Here is a 17,987-nt window from a genome sequence, read left to right as displayed (position 1 = left end):
ACTCTGGCACCTTGATTTCAGAATTACATGCAAAATTTGCTTTCATCCGAAAAAAGTACTTTGGACCACTGAGCAACAGTCCAGTGCTGCTTCTCTGTAGCCCAGGTCAGGCGCTTCTGCCGCCGTTTCTAGTTCAAAAGTGGCTTGACCTTTGACCTGGGGAATGCAGCACCTGTAGCCTATTTCCTGCACACACCTGTGCACAGTGGTTCTGGATGTTTCTACTCCAGACTCAGTCCACTGCTTCCCCCAACGTCTGGAATCGGCCCTTCTCCACAATCTTCCTCAGAGTCCGGTCACCTCTTCTCATTGTGCAGCGTTTTCTGCCGCACTTTTTCCTTCCCACTGAGGTGCCTTGATACAGCACTCTGGGAACAGCCTATTCATTCAGAAATTTCTGTTTCTTACCCTCTTGCTTGAGGGCGTCAATGATGGCCTTCTGGACAGCAGTCAGGTCAGCAGTCTTACCCATGATTGCGGGTTCGAGTAATGAACCAGGCTGGGAGTTTTAAAAAACCTCAGGAATCTTTTGCATCTTTGTTGATTCAGATGATGAGGTTCATTGCTCATTCAGAGAACCTTTTCATGATATGCTAATTTTCTGAGATAGGAATTTTGGGTTTTCATGAGCTGTATGCCAAAATCATAAGTATTAAAACAATAAAAGACCTGAAATATTTCAGTTGGTGTGCAATGAATCTAAAATATGTGACAGTTTAATTTTTACCATTACATTATGGAAAATAATGAACTTTATCACAATATGCTACTTTTTTGAGAAGGACCTGTAAATGCTTGAGATACATCACTGTGTATACTAAAGTCATCATCCAATACCTTTTCAATTACATTGCACACTAACATTAAGATGCGCCTGTAAAATAATAAGCATACTGCTGTGAGAGTGCTTACATTAAAAAAACGGAACAAAAACCAATATGCAAGAGTGATTTCTACTTTATTTAAATTAAATCATATAAGACCAATATTTTTATTTTTTAAACCAAAAACACTAACCTTTTTTCTGAATTAGATTTTGATATCTCTTTAATAATCACTATGTATTCATAGATCAAAGACTGAGGAAGAAAAAAAAAGAAAACAAACAAGTTTAGGAGCAAAGTAGGACAAACAGTAATGAAAGTATATCTAGGGAACTGGCTGTAAACAGAAGTAAAGGCACAAAACATACTGCAATAGACACAGAAATGAATAGTAGTATAAAAAGTGATAGCATGTTAGGTGCACACAAACTTTAAATACACGTTAGCATTTTGTCATAAATTTTCCCCTGCAGGTAAAACCCTTTTTTTTTTTCTAAAAAAAAAAAATAAATTTTTTTTTTATCATTTTGTAGGAATGTTAGAATAATTTGTGCAGATTACAGAGCTATTATTGGTCCTGTGGAGACATGCAGAATATATGGTTTAGCTATGAATGATGAACCAATGTAAACAGTATTTAAAAAAAAAAAAAAAAAGCACTTTTTTTCTCTCTTATGAATCTCAATTCATGTCCATATGCTTCTGCTGCATCTTAAAAAATAAGTTTCACATGATTAAACATTTCGTAATTTGCACATCAGGATCTAAAAGTAAAATTTAGGCGTTTATATATATATATATAAAAAGTATCCTTTCTCTCCTTTAGCAATTGAAAATGACGGAAAAACAAAATAAAAATAATTGTTGTTTATTTTTGCGGTCAAAGCCCAAACAGTTGAGCGACTGGATCGGCAATCGTTGGAACATCTGGAAGGCCCGTTGGGTTTTCTGTCTCTTATGTGTCTTTAGAATAACAAAAATAAAAAGCAGATTGAAGCAGAAATCGTTTATGGACAGTGCAGTTATTCGTGGTGTGTGTATAAACCCCCCCGTCATGGTCATCAGAACTGTTCAAGTAATCTAAAAAGACAAAACAAATAAAAAATAAAACAAGTAAGTCACAGAAAAAAAATAAAATAAAACCTCAATCAAATCTCTAAGTGAATATCTCCGGCCTGACCTTGATTCTTCCTTGGCTCGGCTTCTCAGAAGAGGCCGCAGTCCTTCAGGTTGTTCTTGATGATGACGTCGGTGACCGCGTCGAACACAAACTGCACGTTCTCGGTGTCAGTGGCGCAGGTGAGGTGGGTGTAGATCTCCTTGGTGTCCTTTTTCTTGTTCAGGTCCTCGAATTTGCTCTGGATGTAAGCTGCAGCCTCTTTGTAATTGTTGAGGCCTGTGGGACATGAAGATCAACATTATCTTACAAGACGATGTGAAAAAAAAAAAGCAGCTTAGGTCTCACCACACTTATGAATTTTTTTAAATTTTTTTTTTATGTTAACTGTACATCACTTTCCTCCTCTTCACAAATACGCACTACGTTTTGTTGGACGATCGTATAAAATGTCAATGAGGACGACAAAAATGTGTAAACAAGCCACAGGCTCTGGTCAAATGAAATGAAATAAATAAAGCGATGCACAACAAACGTACGACTTAAGTTGAAAACATGACGTTTCGTGGCTAAATGCAGACATCAGATTGCGAATCTGTGCATGTGGAACAAAAAGACTGACATTTGTATGAAATCAGACAAGTTAATGTCAGAATATGCAGAACAGATCCACATAATTATTTAAATCTACAGAGAATGATGAGATGAAAAGAAGCAGATTATTCTTTGAGGGTCTAAGCTGAAGGTTTATGGCTGTATAAATTAAGGAGCTAAGTGTACAGTTATTACATCGACTCTGAAGCACTTCCTATGCCGTCAGAATGTGTGTTTACTTTCTGAAGCAGACTTTGTACAATCATTACGAGCTGCGGAGACTAGCTGGCATTCATACAGTACCAGTGTATTCAGGGAAGCAGATGGACAGGGGGCTGTGCTCAATCTTCTTCTCAAACAGGTCCACCTTGTTGAGGAACAGGATGATGGACGTCTCCGTGAACCACTTGTTGTTGCAGATGGAGTCGAACAGCTTCATGCTCTCGTGCATCCGGTTCTGGGGGCGACAAGCGCAAATTATCCAGAGATTAAATAACGCCAGCCGGGCAGAAGGAAATTAGTTAACCGAAGCCCCCGGCTGCCCTCTTTCTGAAAACCGCTCCCAAGAGAACGAGGCCGTGCAAGAGATCTGAAACCATTTTGAAGTCTGCGAGACTCACCATCTCCTCGTCTTCTGCCAGCACAAGGTCGTAGGCGCTCAGTGCAACGCAGAAGATGATAGCTGTGACACCCTCGAAGCAGTGGATCCACTTCTTCCTCTCCGACCGCTGGCCGCCGACGTCGAACATCCTGCGAGAGAGACGAAGAGCAAATGAGACGCTTTTACGAGGCAGCAGACGGCAAAGCAAATGGTCTTCAAAGTTTCTGTCTCGTCGCCTTGTAAGAGCAACGTCTGATCTGCATGCATCGTTCTCCAATTTTGCTTGTATTTTTCTTATAAAGTGTGGTTGCTGTGGTAACAAGAGGACTTAAAGACAGGTGGAGACTTGATGGCAGCAGGGGGTTTTTTTTCTCCAGGACTAGATAATTCATGTAGGCGGAGTGAGGTTAAGGAAAAGAAAGAGGGCGCTTATTATCGCCAGGCATGACGTCCGACTGGTTCGTTTTGAGCGTAATTGAGGGTGAAGAGAGCGACGTTCTGAGGAAACTTCAGGAATACAACGTCGACACCTCAGGTTTCACTTTGCCAAATGTTACTAATTAGACGATTGTGTCGGCTTCACAGACCTTTAAGAGGCTGAATAAGAGCTGACTAACCGTGACACACTTCACGCAGTTTGGCTTATCTTCATCACTGGTTACATGGGTTTTATCCAGAACAGTCATCTGAATAAATGAGGACACCCTGCAACAGCCCGAGTGTTTTACAAACATGTACTTTGCATAACAGAAATGAACACAACACCTGAAAACTCAATATTAATAATGAGAAGAACTTAAAGCGGCAGTATTGTGTATTTTTCAGGCATATAGACCAATTTATAGAAGAATCAAGTAACCATGCTACATTCAGTTCTTATGAAAAGAAATTTCTTATAAGAAATTTTATTTTGCATCATAGCCCCCCCCTGAACCCAAACACAAAATAAAAAGCATTAAAAAAAAAAAAAAATCCATCCATTTTCTTTACACCCTTGTCCCTCAGTGGGGTCGGGAGGGTTGCTGGTGCCCATCTCCAGCTAACGTTCCGGGCGAGAGGCGGGGTCACCCTGGACAGGTCGCCAGTCTGTCGCAGGGCAACACATGCACACACACACTCGCACCTAGGGCAATTTGGAGAGGCCAATTAACCTGACTGTCATGTTTTTGGACTTTCCATAAAATGCTGATAAAATACGTCTTTTTCAGTGAGAAATATATTTGGAAGTACAAAGCTCTGGGTTCAGTCAGAACTGAAGCTCACAGAGGACCTACTTAAAAAAACCCACCTAAATATCTTACAGCTGAAACTAATGAACTGGGCAAACCCACGTCAGAGGTAGATGGAAATGTTTCACTGAGTTTTGGGAGTAACATCAGGTTTCAGGGTATCCTAACTTTTTCCTCAGGTATGCAATGCATATTTGTTGATGTATTTTTTGGTAATTATTTTTTTTAAAAAAGGTACATCTTTGAGTAATTGAGCACATAAGATTAATGCTTCACAAGTTATGTTGAATTATTTTTAATGTCTATCACAACAGAAACCCTCATTAAACAAGACACTAAACAAACTGACTCCCTTCTACAAATGTGCTAAGCTACACTAATTCACTTTCACATGTGACCCGTCTGTCTACATCAGATTTAAAAAAATGCATTTTCTTTTTTGCTGGACTTTCAAACAGCTTCTAAGAAAACTTTGAAACACTTCAGCAAATTAAAAGGCACTTCTGACAACTGAACAAATGTGAAAGACTTTTGAAATCCTTCAACTGTAACCACACAGTCAATAAAATTACCCACATAGAATCAGAGAGGAATAACGCAGAGAAAACTGACTGATAAATATTTATCAGCTTGAACGACACTAATGGTGTCCCCTTCTTATTTCTGGATTGGGTAACGACTAAGAAACATGGCCAATATATACAGCCTATTAATGTCCTGCCGTTCAGAAAGCTGAAATAAAAGTAGGTTTCAAATGAAGAACCCAATTTTTTGTGGGGAAAAAAAAAAAAAAGGATTCTTACTTGAAATGCAGGTCCTTGAAGGTGAAATGTGTTTCCACGATGCCTGTGGTCTTCACTCGGGTCCGCAGAACGTCCTGCTGTGTGGGGATGTAGTCTGACTTGGCTATTCTCTCCAGATCGTTAAGGTAGCTGAGGAGAAAACACAGGTGTCAACACGCATCTGTTCCACATGTGAAAGACCGTTGTCTTGTCTCGGCGTCGTATGACGTATTGGAGTAAATTGTAAGACTAAGAGGAAGTCCTAACACTTCAGTAAAAGCATAGAATAAATGAAAGATTGTTTGTGGTAATTGACGAGTAAAAGTAGTTTTGGTCTAATATGTCTGCAATAAAGTTGTGTCATTTCATCTATTCTTGGAGTAAAATGACAAGAAAACCCTTGAGATAAACGTTTGCACGAGATGCAGACTACGTGCAAATATTTCAGCTCCTACTCCCTACATGAGCGTGTAGGAGCGGCATCACGGCCGTCATCGCAGAGAGTGATCGTGACCGCTTTTAGCAAACATGTCAGACTTGTGCTCGATTTGTTCATTATGATGAACAACTGCGAAGAAGCTGAATTCGACAAGCAGCTGCAGTGTGACAAAAAAGTGTGAAGCTGAAAAATACGACGGCACAAAGAACACTTGAGAAGAGAGGTTTTTTTTTTTTTTACAGAGACAGATCAATGACAAGGTTGAGGTCTTTCGAATCTATTCAATTTAGTATTTTCCGTCTTTGAATCTGTTACAAGCACAGAGGTCTGGCGGGAGCCGTGCCACTTCCCTTTCTCACACTTCATCTTCCCCCTTCCTCTCTCTGGCTCTCTTCAGGTCCTCTGACATGGATTAAGGCCCAATGCCAGACTCATTTAGTCCACCCTTATATCAACTTACTCTCTTAGCACACTATAAAACCTTGATCAAACACCATCTGGTTGTTCACAACCCCCTACAGTTTTGGCTGAGAAGCAGACGCAGAAAAGTTTAGATTACGCTAGCCAACACAAACAGGACAATGTCAATGTCCCGGTAAGTCGGATCCTGCCTTTACCGCCGCGCAATCATTTCTGAAACGCGTTACAGTGTCCTACAGACACAACCTATAGAAGTCGCAGCCCCATCAACGAGCCGTTCCAGACGAATCAGAGCAGCTTCTTCATGCTCGTAGTACGGTGAACAAAGGTTTGTATTCTCCAGACTTCTGTATCAGATCATCCCTGAGGGCCACGGAGATAAACATCTATTGCATCCTAACCGCAGAGTCTCACTGCTGCCGTTACACTGAGCAGCGAGGCCAGCCAACGCAGCGCTCCACGGTGGAGGGTTAGTGAGGTAATAAGGCTTCACAGAGGAGGTCGAGACTGAATGAGCAGTTGCAACAGGTTACTATTGTGTTAAGTACAGGCGTTTCAAAATTTGTTGATTTATGAATACGGCGTGAAAGCCATTCAGACCAGCATCCAGGAATGGCTTAAAATCACATTTTTTTTTACATTACTTGGTATATTTTTGCTTATTTTATGATAGACCAATCAAAATTTGGATATGAAAATAAAAACTATAAGAAAACTGGTGTCTCCAAAACAACATCAAATTCTAAATAACTTTTTGTTAACATCCAAGTATGAATTATTCTTAAAGGTATCACTCTGTACATTTTCCTTATGTTATGACTCTGACTTTTTATTTAGTATTATTGGTAAACATTGAGATTATTCTAAATCTGGAAGAGTTGAACCATGTGTGAAAATGCTGCAGACTAAGCAAGGCAACATTTTAAAAGTTACAGTTTCAAACTAGCGTCAAATTTACAATCGGGTTATTTTGACGGCACCATATTTACTGAACAGCCGACTGCAAGCCGGCTGGTATCAGCAGTCAATAAGCATGTTTAACTTGAAAACTGCAACTAATTTTAGCAGGTCTTCATTTTATACATTTCTTCTTTACTTTATGAAAAACTAAATCTACATAGATAAATATCTACATATTTAATAGGTTTCCTGTTTCAATTAAACGTTGCAGCAGCATGAAGCTGCGGCGTTCCTACTCATATTCACACAGTTAAAATCCTTTACTGCCGCCACGCCAAGTCGAGACGCAAACACAGCGCTTAAAATTCAAGTTCTCGTTTCAGGTTACCGTCGCACAAACTCACTAGGATGCGGAGTCGTTGAGCTGATACTCCCGGGCCCGTGTGAAGCAGCTCTGGACGCCGCCGTCTTCCCACAGCCGCTGGATGACTTTGGACAGGTCTTCTGGCAGGCTGCCCTGCTCCTCTGCATCTGCAGACAGTGAAAACAGCTGGCGGGCATCGTCCTGTGGAGAACACGCACAAGAAAGGTGTCATTTGAAAACTACTGGTGCCATCAAGAAAATGCGACAATATTTACAGTTTTGTTGCAAGTGCAAGATTTTTCAGGAAAATGAAGAAAGTAAAAAGATGAGTGAATAACAGCTTATGCTAACAACATGTTCTCTTCATTGTGAATAATCATTATGCTTTCATTAATAGTCAACAATGGAAGCAGAAGAAACAAAAACACAGAGTCTCTTGTTTGTCCAAAACAAATCAGATAACAGGAGGGATTAGCAATGTTACTTTGCCAACACATAAACTTGATGTTATGCTGGATATTAAGTGTGATCTTAAATGTTTTAAAAATTATTATTCTGAGCCGTTTACTGTTTTTGAAAGAGTTAAGACAGAGAAAAAAAATATTTAGACTACAATATCTGAAGTTTCCAATTAGAAAAAAAAGGAAAGAACAGATTAGTCATCAATCAGCCTGAAACTGACAAATGGAAGTAATCTAAAATGTTATGAGTTTTACTTCTACAGCAAGTTCCTGTAACTATAAATATCACTCCGTTGCCTTGTTCTTTTCATGCCCACGCAAACAACTTTAAGGTCAACGTTTCCGCGGCATCGACCGACGAAGCCACTTGCGAGACATTTACATTAATGCCGACATTAATCAGAGCAGAGCAAAGGAGGAGCTTTCTGATCAACGGTACGGAAAGGGCACCTGCTGCATCACCTTCGTGACGCCACTGACCCTGTGCGTTTTCACCTCAAGACAACGGCTCACATAAACCTTTAGTGTTTGCTCTGCAGGGCAGACTTCCATGTATTGGTTAACCATTATCTGGGCCTCGAAGCCATGTCAGCTGCAGCCACTTGGCTAACTTACCACACAATGTGCACAGTGCAACAGTGAATAGATTTTTAGAATGGCACCAACTATTCTTTGTGATAATCAGAAGGAAATTAAGAAGAAGACCAAATGCCATCGTCTTCAACTGTCCAACTCCAGCAATTAACCACACCATTCTGCAGTCATGATGAAGGTAATAATACAGGTGAACAGGTGTATAAAGAAATAATATCCTTACTTATTCTGGTTTTTATAAATTAGAAATAACTTTAGAAATCACAGCTTACATAAAACTGTAGATGTTTAGGCTGAGTTAACTCAAGACAATGAGGAATAAATATATTGCGCCCGTTTATACTGTATGTAAACATCTGCTTTCTGCTGAATGTAAGGGACAAAAAGAAATGGGTTTTTCCATTGCTGTAACTGTCCAAGTCTAAATATTTTCCTGTGAGCTGCCCCATTGAGAAGTGGCTGTTTGCATTTTCCTCCAATAGATTTCTGCATACGGCCATCTTCAAAGTCTGCCCCCCCCAAGGAATAACTATTCCACCTCATTTAGGAGATGTGGATGGACTCTGCAGCGTCAATCCCATGGGATAAATGTGATGAAAACTAAGGGTTTAGATGTAACCTGAGATTTTATCTCTGCTTTTAAAGCATCTTCATTGCACAATCCTTGTGCAAACATCCAGCAGGTTTAATATTAATGTTACGAGCTCTAAGGTTTTATGAAGTCAAAGACCAAAATCTAGTCATTTTTATAGTCGTGGCGTTATTTCAGAAGTGATTCTTAGACCTAGAAAGCAAAAGTGTGTGACTTCAAACCCCTACCGTTCTAGAACTGTCCTCATAGTCGATCTTCAGGTTGCTCATGGCTTTGATGATGGCCATGATGGATTGGATTGTGTTGCTGTAAACCACTGCTCGGTACTGCTTACACTCTTCTTCTGAATACCCATCTTCGTGAATAATCCTGGAAAATTAAGCAAAGCATGAAACTGGAAAAAATAACAGGGTCTAACAGAAGAAATAAAAAACAAACTTAATAAGCTGTACTGAACGCAGCACATATCCCCCCCTTAAATTAAATTAAATTATGGTTTGAAAAATCTGGCTAGCCTATGATCTTAAATATGAAAGTGTGACAAAAGGGTAAAAATAAAGACATCTGGTAAGGTGCAACACTTTCCACATCACTGTAAAATTACTGTATTTTTTAGTTTTTTTTCTTGTTAAAACATTTCATTACTGAAAAATCCACCAAGGGGCACAAACAAATATTTACTAGTTTTCTGAGATTTTGGCCTGAGAAATAAAAAGCAAGACGTCAGCGTGTGACTGAAAAAGCACGAGGCTAAACGAGAAGCTGCTCGGCTCGGAACCAAACAGAACCATCTCCCCCGGTGTGTCACGGCCAAGATGCTCAGTAGCTGTGTGCTGTGCTGAATGGGATCTAATTAAAATTCAAGTGAGCTCACAGTGAAACACTGTGAGCCCTAGCCAAAATTACTGAAAGCCCATGGTGTTTTCATCCTCATACAAACAATACAAATGATGTGTGAAGCGTTTAAGCACCAATCTTGAGTGTCTTGAAGATGATTTTTTTACTAATGTCCCTGAACACACAAATAAATTTCATCTTTATTTACCTTTTTTTCCTAAGAATTGATGCCAAGCCAATTCAAATATATGCAGACATGTTGGTGTATAATTTCTATACAATAAAGCAGTTTGTAATCTGCACTCAAACTCAGCAGAGGTAATAATATAGTAACATGCAAACTTAGGCATACTTGTAGAGGACCTGAATGGTCCACGATTTCCAAAATGTCATATCAGAAAATATCTGACGAGACCTTTAGTAATGGTTTATAATTTCTAATAACAATATGCTAAAGTGCATGTTTAGAGTTGTGATCTGGAGCGTTTTGCAGCATCTGGATGAAGTCCTGTTTTTACCTCCATCCATCTTCCCATCAACTTCGCCCAGCTTCCCCGATCCTATGCAACCCCACATCATTACGCTCCCTTCACCCTGTTCCACATGCTTGCTGTGTCAGCGACATTGGCTTTTGACAAGCTGTAAATTCAGTTTGAGTTTCTTTCAACAAATGGGTTCTCTTCCAAAAAAAATAAAAAATAAATAAAAAAAAGCCAGATCTTTAGAGTGCCCAACTAAAACATGCTGAGTTAACAGGCTGTCCCACCTATGCTGTGGCTCTCTGCAGCTTGTCCAGAGTTACCAACGGCCTCTTATCTGATTAATGCTCTCTCTGCCCAGCCTGTCAATTTAGAAGGATGGTCTTGGTAGATTTGCATTGGGTCACAACATTTCCATTTTCGGATGATAGAGAAAAGCTTAGGACTGACGTGAGCCGTTTCTCTTAGTCTTTATGTTGTGTTTTTCTTAATAGTGTTCTCTAACAAACCTCAGAGGCCTTCACTTAGCAGGTGCATTTATATCGGGGTACTAGATTTTATTTATGGGTTTTAGGTTCAATGGGGGCTGAATACAGTTACTCACCACAGTGCTAAACTTTTTTTCCGCAAAACAATTGCAATAAAGTATAATTTCCCTTTCATTAAATATTTATGAGCACCTTTCAGTCGACCTATTACAAAAAAAAAAAAATCCCAATGAAATAGATTGTGGTTGTAATGTGGTGAAAAGCAAAATGTTCAACGGGTATGATGACTTTTCCAAGACGGAAGAGTCTCAGGTGAATTTATTCTGGGATGTTGCTTTTTACCTTCAGCACAGCTCTTGTTTCTGGTGCTTTTACTTAGCAAACTACAAAGAATTACTTTTCAAAATTTCACATTCATTCAACACACCTATGATGATATGCTGCTTCCAAAACAGTAAAGCTCTTGGAGAACATGGATCTCGTTCCTTAAATTTCTGATATTTTCCATGTAGATAGTCTCAAGTTTAAATCAGCACATCTATGTAAATAACTGCTAATTCGATTAAAACAATAACGAACGGGAGGAAAGGCGAAACAATGAGCAGCTACTCACTTCATCTGCTTCACAATGGTGCTCTTCCCCGACTCGCCAGCACCTGCACAAAGAACAAAAACAGGCAGAGGTTAAAATATGCTCCTGTTAGCTGAGAAATGTAAACAGGCAGCCAAGCACGGCTGTCGCACATCTGGGCCCTCGTCTTAACCCCTCCGCCCCCCCTTCCTCCTTTGGCTTCAGCACATTTTGCTCCTGGGCAAGCCGTCTGTTCTTCCTCAGTCTGTACCCAGGGATACTCTGCTTTCTCTAAAAGCCACTCGACCGTCCACAACCCAAATTTAGATCACAGTACTTAATTTCCCACGCCTGCCATTCTGAACAACTGCGTAGGGACCACCTGCCGTAGTGTTGGCCTTTTTCTTCTTTCCAGACAAGTTACTAGATTCTGGTTAACATTTTCATGGAAATGTCTTGCACTGTCAGTATATGGTTTTTCTTTGCCTCTGCTGTGTTTATTCTAACAGCCTGAGGGGAAGAGAGAGAGAGAGAGCTCATCTGCCACAAGGAATCCTAACACTTCTCACACACACGCACACACACTCACACACCCAGAGGTGCCTGTCTGTGCACTCTCCATTCGCACTAGCCTGGGGTGAAGCCTTTCTGGGATGACCCTCAAAACACAACTATGCTGCATGCAGGCCTCACACACGAAATGAAGCCTCTGGGCAGAGATGAGCCAAGAAATTTTCCACAGACAGCTGTCAGCTCCCACTCTTTCAGGGAGCGGGAGTTCAGATTGACTAATAAATCAGAAAGCAGACTACATTAAAACCGAGAAGAACATTTCGTGTTCAAAATAGGATCAGAAATGAAACGGGAAGAAAATGAATTTCTATCCAACCAAGTGACATTCTGTCCGTCTCTCTCTCTCTCTTATATATATATATATATATATATATACACACACATTTATTTATTTATTTTTTATTTACTCTCATAGTTATAACGTTCAAACACGTCTAAGAAATTTACAAATGAGAATAATGGAGCATCCCTGCTATTAATCAGCCATTGCCTGTAAAATATGATGAACTCAGAACATGTTTAGACCTTAAACCTGGTAAGCTGTTACTATTTTAAGAATGTTTTTGAGCAGCTGGATGGACTTTCACTTTTATGTCATTCAAGGGCAGCAATCAAGATTTACAGATGTAATTTACAAACAGAAATCATAAGACTCTGCGTGGCTACAAGGCATATTATGATGAAGAAAAAAAAAGAAAATCGCAAAACCTTGTATAAACTCAAAAAACAACAAAGCTATAAGTGAAAATGTGTATTAGGGGACAATATGCTGCAGAATAAGGACTGTTTAGAACACAGTATTTGTTGAGGATTTTATTCTAAGAGTCAGAAATGTACACTTTGCCTGCCAATGCTATTTGTAGCTCATTGGAGCTTTGCTGCAGCAGACAGATGACGGCGCTATAGATGCTGAAGATGGTAGAAAGTTTCTGACAAGATGTAAAAATAAAAAAAAAAGAGGGCCAAGAAAAATGGGGATTTCTTTCCACTCTTACATCACCATCACATGATTTAACAATAATATCGACATTGCATCATGCTGCCTGTTATACAGTACATATGTTGTGAAACAGGAACTATAAAAATGTCTGTATCATGTCACAAAACAACAGTGATTGGACCAGGAGAGGCTTTTTAGCCCGGTGATAAAGACAAGAGTAGGTTTGGGTTTTGGAGCCCAGAGAGTCAAAAGCCGCTGACAATTAGAGGTAATCAACACCATCAATCAATTGTTTGTTTTACATAAATAAAAGTATCTCCTGTTTATTGATCTTCCAAAAAAACAAACCTTCAGGTATGTAATTGTGAGGACATACAGATTTTGCATTATGGTTCAGCTATGTATTTTTTGATGGCTCGACAGCAGCCCCAAGTCTGAACTGTTGGCTGCATACTGCTGACATCAATGACGCCGTCAAATATCCCTCCATAAACTGCTGGGACTGAAACTACATTGTCGATATCTCATTCAGTCAGCGGAGGAAAAACTACAGCAGAATACAACCTTAATTTTGCAATGCGCACAATATATCGTAATCCCAACATCAGTCTGTGCAATACTCATATTGGAAATTACTGTTTGGAGTGCAATCATTTTTGGTTTCTATACTACAAGTGTTGTGACCTTGCATTCACCGCACCAGATGCTCACATTGGATATAAGTGGCATTGCTCAAAATGCTAAAGGTCACTGATAAGATACAGAGAACAGAAGAAAATAAGCAAATATGGCACCTGAATCGTCATCGCAAGTTTTTGCCAATGTATTATTTTCATCACAAGATTTTCTACAACCCTGCAGCCTTAATGCACACCAACATTAAAAGCTTTTGTTACTTTGAAATTTAATAGAGCTCATTATTTATGCAGTCAGAATTATGAAGAAACAGATTAACATCTGTTAATGTTACAAGGTCAACGTACAAGTTAGCTTACTGGTGAAAGATTGTTCATAGGATTCAACCCGCAAACCTCAACTCTGAGACTCATCTCGAGGCTTTAAACATGAATCTGAAGTAAAACTCAATTCCACACGTGGGACTTTACTCGCCATCTCTGCTGCGCTCTTTCCAGGGACTCTGGTCAAATATGATATCACACCGTAGCCATAACCAACCAAAATAGCCACCCAATTATTAGACTGAGCATATTTTAGAAAACATTCGACAATTATAAACTAACACTGATCACGATAAATTTTAAGCAAACACCCAAATTAGCTAAAAAAAAAAATAAGTCAAAGGTAAAACTAAAGATTTTAACACAGAGGTCTTTGACAAAAACAAGGAGAGAAAAAAAATCACAACTTGTCCAAAAAGCACATAAAGGAAAACTGGAGTTTGGTGCAAAACAGATGCCTCTGCTTAGCAACAGGGCAACATGTAGGACAGTTGTGGCTCTTTCTGACTCATAGGGGAACATGTGAAAAAACAAACAAAAAAAATAAAAAAAATAAGTCACAGTAGAGGAATGCCAGTGAAAGCTCCCCGATAATTTCAGTGGTACAAGCTGAAACACATGCTTGTCCTTGACATTTCGGGACGGATATGGAAGAGCTAAATGCAGATCAGCTGCTCTTGCAGAGGCATAGATCTACCAAGAGCATTTCAGGCTCATTTATTGGCGGGTTGACGTTGTGACGACTCAGACAAACCAGGGTCAGGAGTCCAGCTGCAGGCAGGCATCAGCTAAAGATGCTCCAGAGTTTCTGCTGGGATTTTTAATGCAACTACTACAGACCTGAAGAGGATAATCACTCATTTAAATGTACAGGTGTCATGGGGATTCTGATTTTGTTTCATGTGCTTTGTAGGAACTGAAATTAATACATCCACCTTTCTTGATAGCAGATGAGAAATCAGCCGCTTTGAGCTGCTGGGTAATGACATTTAATCAACATTATCCCAGGGGAAATCTGTTTTTCCTCCTGCTGTACAAAAAGCGCTGCAGAGGAATGAATGCCAGGCAGCACAGCAAACATAAAGACAGTCATTGTTTTATTGTGACGCTTCAGCTTTTACCTGCATGCGCATTTGCAGGGAGACAAAAGGCAAAATTACCCTCATTAAGAGCTTTTGCTGATGAAGACTGTCATGCTGGCAGCATTTTTTCTAATTATCTTATGCTGAATACAGTCTTATTCAGAATGATGAAATTAAAATCTGGGCATCGTGTCGTTTTAAATTTGTACTACCGTCCTAATACGAATGTTATGTCATATGTAGGTATTTCTAGCATCTTGCAGCACGAAAAAAAATCTGTTTAAAAGTGCATGGCCTCTGCTCCAACAGTCAGTGGAGAAAGGATTACTGTGATAAAGGCTCGGTGGAGTAGGAGGATGTAAAGTAATTAGCATCATTGAACCAGCAGTAACGTATAACCAAGAAAAGGGATGAAATACTCTGTAAGTCTGCATCTTGGACTGGTCCGCCCTAAACAAAGTGCTGAGGAAGCGTGTTGATCTATCAGTGATTGTATCAGTGCAACGAGCCACTTTTTAAAAGGTCAAACAAAAACAAATGTATTAGAGTTTCATTATTTCGACAACCTCCCTGCAGTCCAGCTGCATGCTTCTTGCTGCTTGCTAGTGTTTCAATGCAGAAGTTATCCAATAACGCATGCAAACAGCGAGACCGAGTGTTTTCAATTGAGCCAGTTGAACTTGCATTGCCATGGGGAAAACGAAAAGTCACAAAAACCATAACATAACCCAGAAACACACAAGTGAGTCGAGGACAAACTCACCTTTCGGTGCCTTTGGCTAATGATCTGGAAATGCACTGTTAACCAGCCTAGAAATACAGCATAAACATGGGCTGCTTACTGGTAACAAGGTACAACAAGATTTTAAAATGTTGCAGTTTTAAGACTGCTTATGTAATTTTATTCAACTAAGAAGTTTGTTTCTCAAAGGATATCATTAAACAATAAATGTGAAACAGTTATTAAAAAACAACAACAAAAACCAACAGTTTCTTAAAAAGGGGGGTATGTAACGTCAAATTATGTATTTTACACTTTAATGTAATGCTCATTGGCATTATAAGAAACAAAACCCCTCATAATTTCTGACCAGGTGCTTAAAGTTAAATCTGCCAGCGGCATAAAAATCTTTGACCTATTTTTGACCTATACTGTCAAAAATGAGCAAACTCTAGTGTGTCACTGCACATTTAAACAATTTTAATTTAAGTTGCAATTCCTCAGAAGTCCAAGTCTTTCCAAAAACTGATCATAGTTATTTGACTTCTGACAATAAATACTTTTACACAGCTTTTAAAAAAGTTTTTAAAAAAGCAGCATATTGGAATGTGTGCATTAAATTAAGGCTTTGGGATGTTTGATATCCTATTTTTATGCCGCCAACACAGCAGTTACACATAATATACATTTTTGTAGCCAATCTTTGTGCTACTACCATAATACTGTGAATTTTGTTTTTTACCCAAGGTTATCATGGTGTGAGAATCATATACCAGCTCGTCCCGGCACAATGATAATAGAAAAACAGAACACAACAACCCAGTCCTCTTGAATATTTCAATCTCTTGTTTTCTGCAGAGAAGGGATCTTGGAAGAGATGCTGAAGATGCGTCACCCTCAGCTTTCTACAGACCAGCGGCAAAGAACAGCGGAAGGTTTAAGTGTGCCAGGCAAGCTTTTTCTATAGGAATTCCTAATATGCCTGCAGCATGTCGAGCTCTGCTGGTGAAACGAGATGAAACAGACAAGTTGGAACATAAATGAAAAAAGAATGAGGACTGCTCATGTGTCAATATCCAGAATGAACTTCTTATAACAATCCACTTATTTCTCTTTATGCAGTTCCTTATCATAAAGCCAGAACTTCCTAAGGCCTGAAATGTAAATTTTTGAAAGACCTTCCCCCCAGTGGTGTTAAGGTTTTTACTATGTGTGTGTGTGCGTGTGTGTGGAGGGATGTGCCTGTGTTAGGAGCAAGCACAGCCTGTTCTGGTGAGACTGAGAGCAAGGCACAAAGGCAGCAGTGTGGGTCTCTGCTAGCCGAGAACACAAACCCGCTGTTGATGTTTGGGTCTGGACTACTCCAATCAGCGCTCGAGCTCAGTAGTTATTTCACACTGCTCCACCGGCTTTCACCCAGCATGACAACAATCTTAACAAGCCCCAGCCAAGATCTTTATACGGACAGGCAACAGAAAAAGCTTTAGTGAAAATGACAAAATGAATTAAATCCAACAGCTGATTAGACGTTATGGAAATGGGTGTTGGCTTAATTACCAGTTTGACTCCTTGGTCGGTCTGTACTCATTGCTGCCATTGCAACTAAAAGTTGTAATGGATGATGGGTGGGAGGTGTTCACCAGCACTACCATCACTGCTTAGGGCTCTAACTTAGTTATGCACCACAGCATCAGGATATAGAAGTTAGGACGAGTTTTTTGCAAGTATGGCTTCTAGAGAGATGTGCAGGTGTGCTCAGGTGAAGAATGGATTTTTCCAGTCACAAAGACAGTGAAGCAATTAAACTCTCAAGAGCTCAACACTGACAATAAGCTCAGAATTGTCAAAATATTTTATCCTCGACTCCTTTCAAACAGAGAGGATATTAAATGTTTATTTGGTCCCAATGAGATTTCTTCTACGGTTAAGATCTTTGAGGAAACTAAGTATATTTTGCACAATATCTCACGTGACGCACTTTGAACACCACAAGAAGCGGCTCTGATATTCTGCATGCAAGTGAATTTCTGAATAATTTAACCTTTTTTTTTTTTTTTAACTTGCATGCATCAAAACTGTGAATAGTTACAATTTACGTCCATAAACATTTCCCAAAGAAGAAAACACTTTTCTGATTTGAATACAAGTCACGTGAAGTTTAGGGAGATCCCTTTCGATGTACTGATGTCCTGCAATCCTTTCTTCTCCGCTTTCTGAACTATTGTCCTAAAAAAAGAAACTGAATTCGTCAAAGTCCGAATTGGCTGGAAATCTGCATCAGGACAAGCTTGATCCATGTGACTACTTATTGAATGAACACTGATGTCTTTTATGCGAGATCACAGCCGTCCCCGTGCCTGTTGCGTGTGACTTCACTGTCTATTTGGTAATCAAATTAATCTTCCGTCATTTGTCAGACG

General features: G+C 39.6%; 1 protein-coding gene across 1 annotated transcript in view; it reads right to left on the bottom strand.

The window, feature by feature from the left end:
• Nucleotides 1–941: 941 nt before the first annotated feature.
• Nucleotides 942–17,987, bottom strand: part of LOC103465228 (guanine nucleotide-binding protein G(i) subunit alpha-2-like) — a 48,635-nt gene continuing 31,589 nt past the window's right edge. Inside the window, exons 2-9 of the mRNA XM_008409865.3 lie at nt 11,335–11,377; nt 9,145–9,286; nt 7,311–7,471; nt 5,169–5,297; nt 3,156–3,285; nt 2,839–2,992; nt 2,005–2,220; nt 942–1,904 (exon numbers count right to left, since the gene is read on the bottom strand). Coding sequence (XP_008408087.1) covers nt 2,030–2,220; nt 2,839–2,992; nt 3,156–3,285; nt 5,169–5,297; nt 7,311–7,471; nt 9,145–9,286; nt 11,335–11,377 — 950 coding nt within the window. The 3' untranslated portion in view covers nt 942–1,904; nt 2,005–2,029. The remainder of the gene's footprint in view (nt 1,905–2,004; nt 2,221–2,838; nt 2,993–3,155; nt 3,286–5,168; nt 5,298–7,310; nt 7,472–9,144; nt 9,287–11,334; nt 11,378–17,987) is intronic.

Source organism: Poecilia reticulata, chromosome 5 (genome assembly GCF_904066995.2).
Source record: "Poecilia reticulata chromosome 5, P_reticulata-male-v2, whole genome shotgun sequence".
NCBI lineage: Eukaryota > Metazoa > Chordata > Actinopteri > Cyprinodontiformes > Poeciliidae > Poecilia > Poecilia reticulata.
Note: the sequence above shows the minus strand (reverse complement) of the source record. Positions and strands in the feature narration are given on the sequence as shown.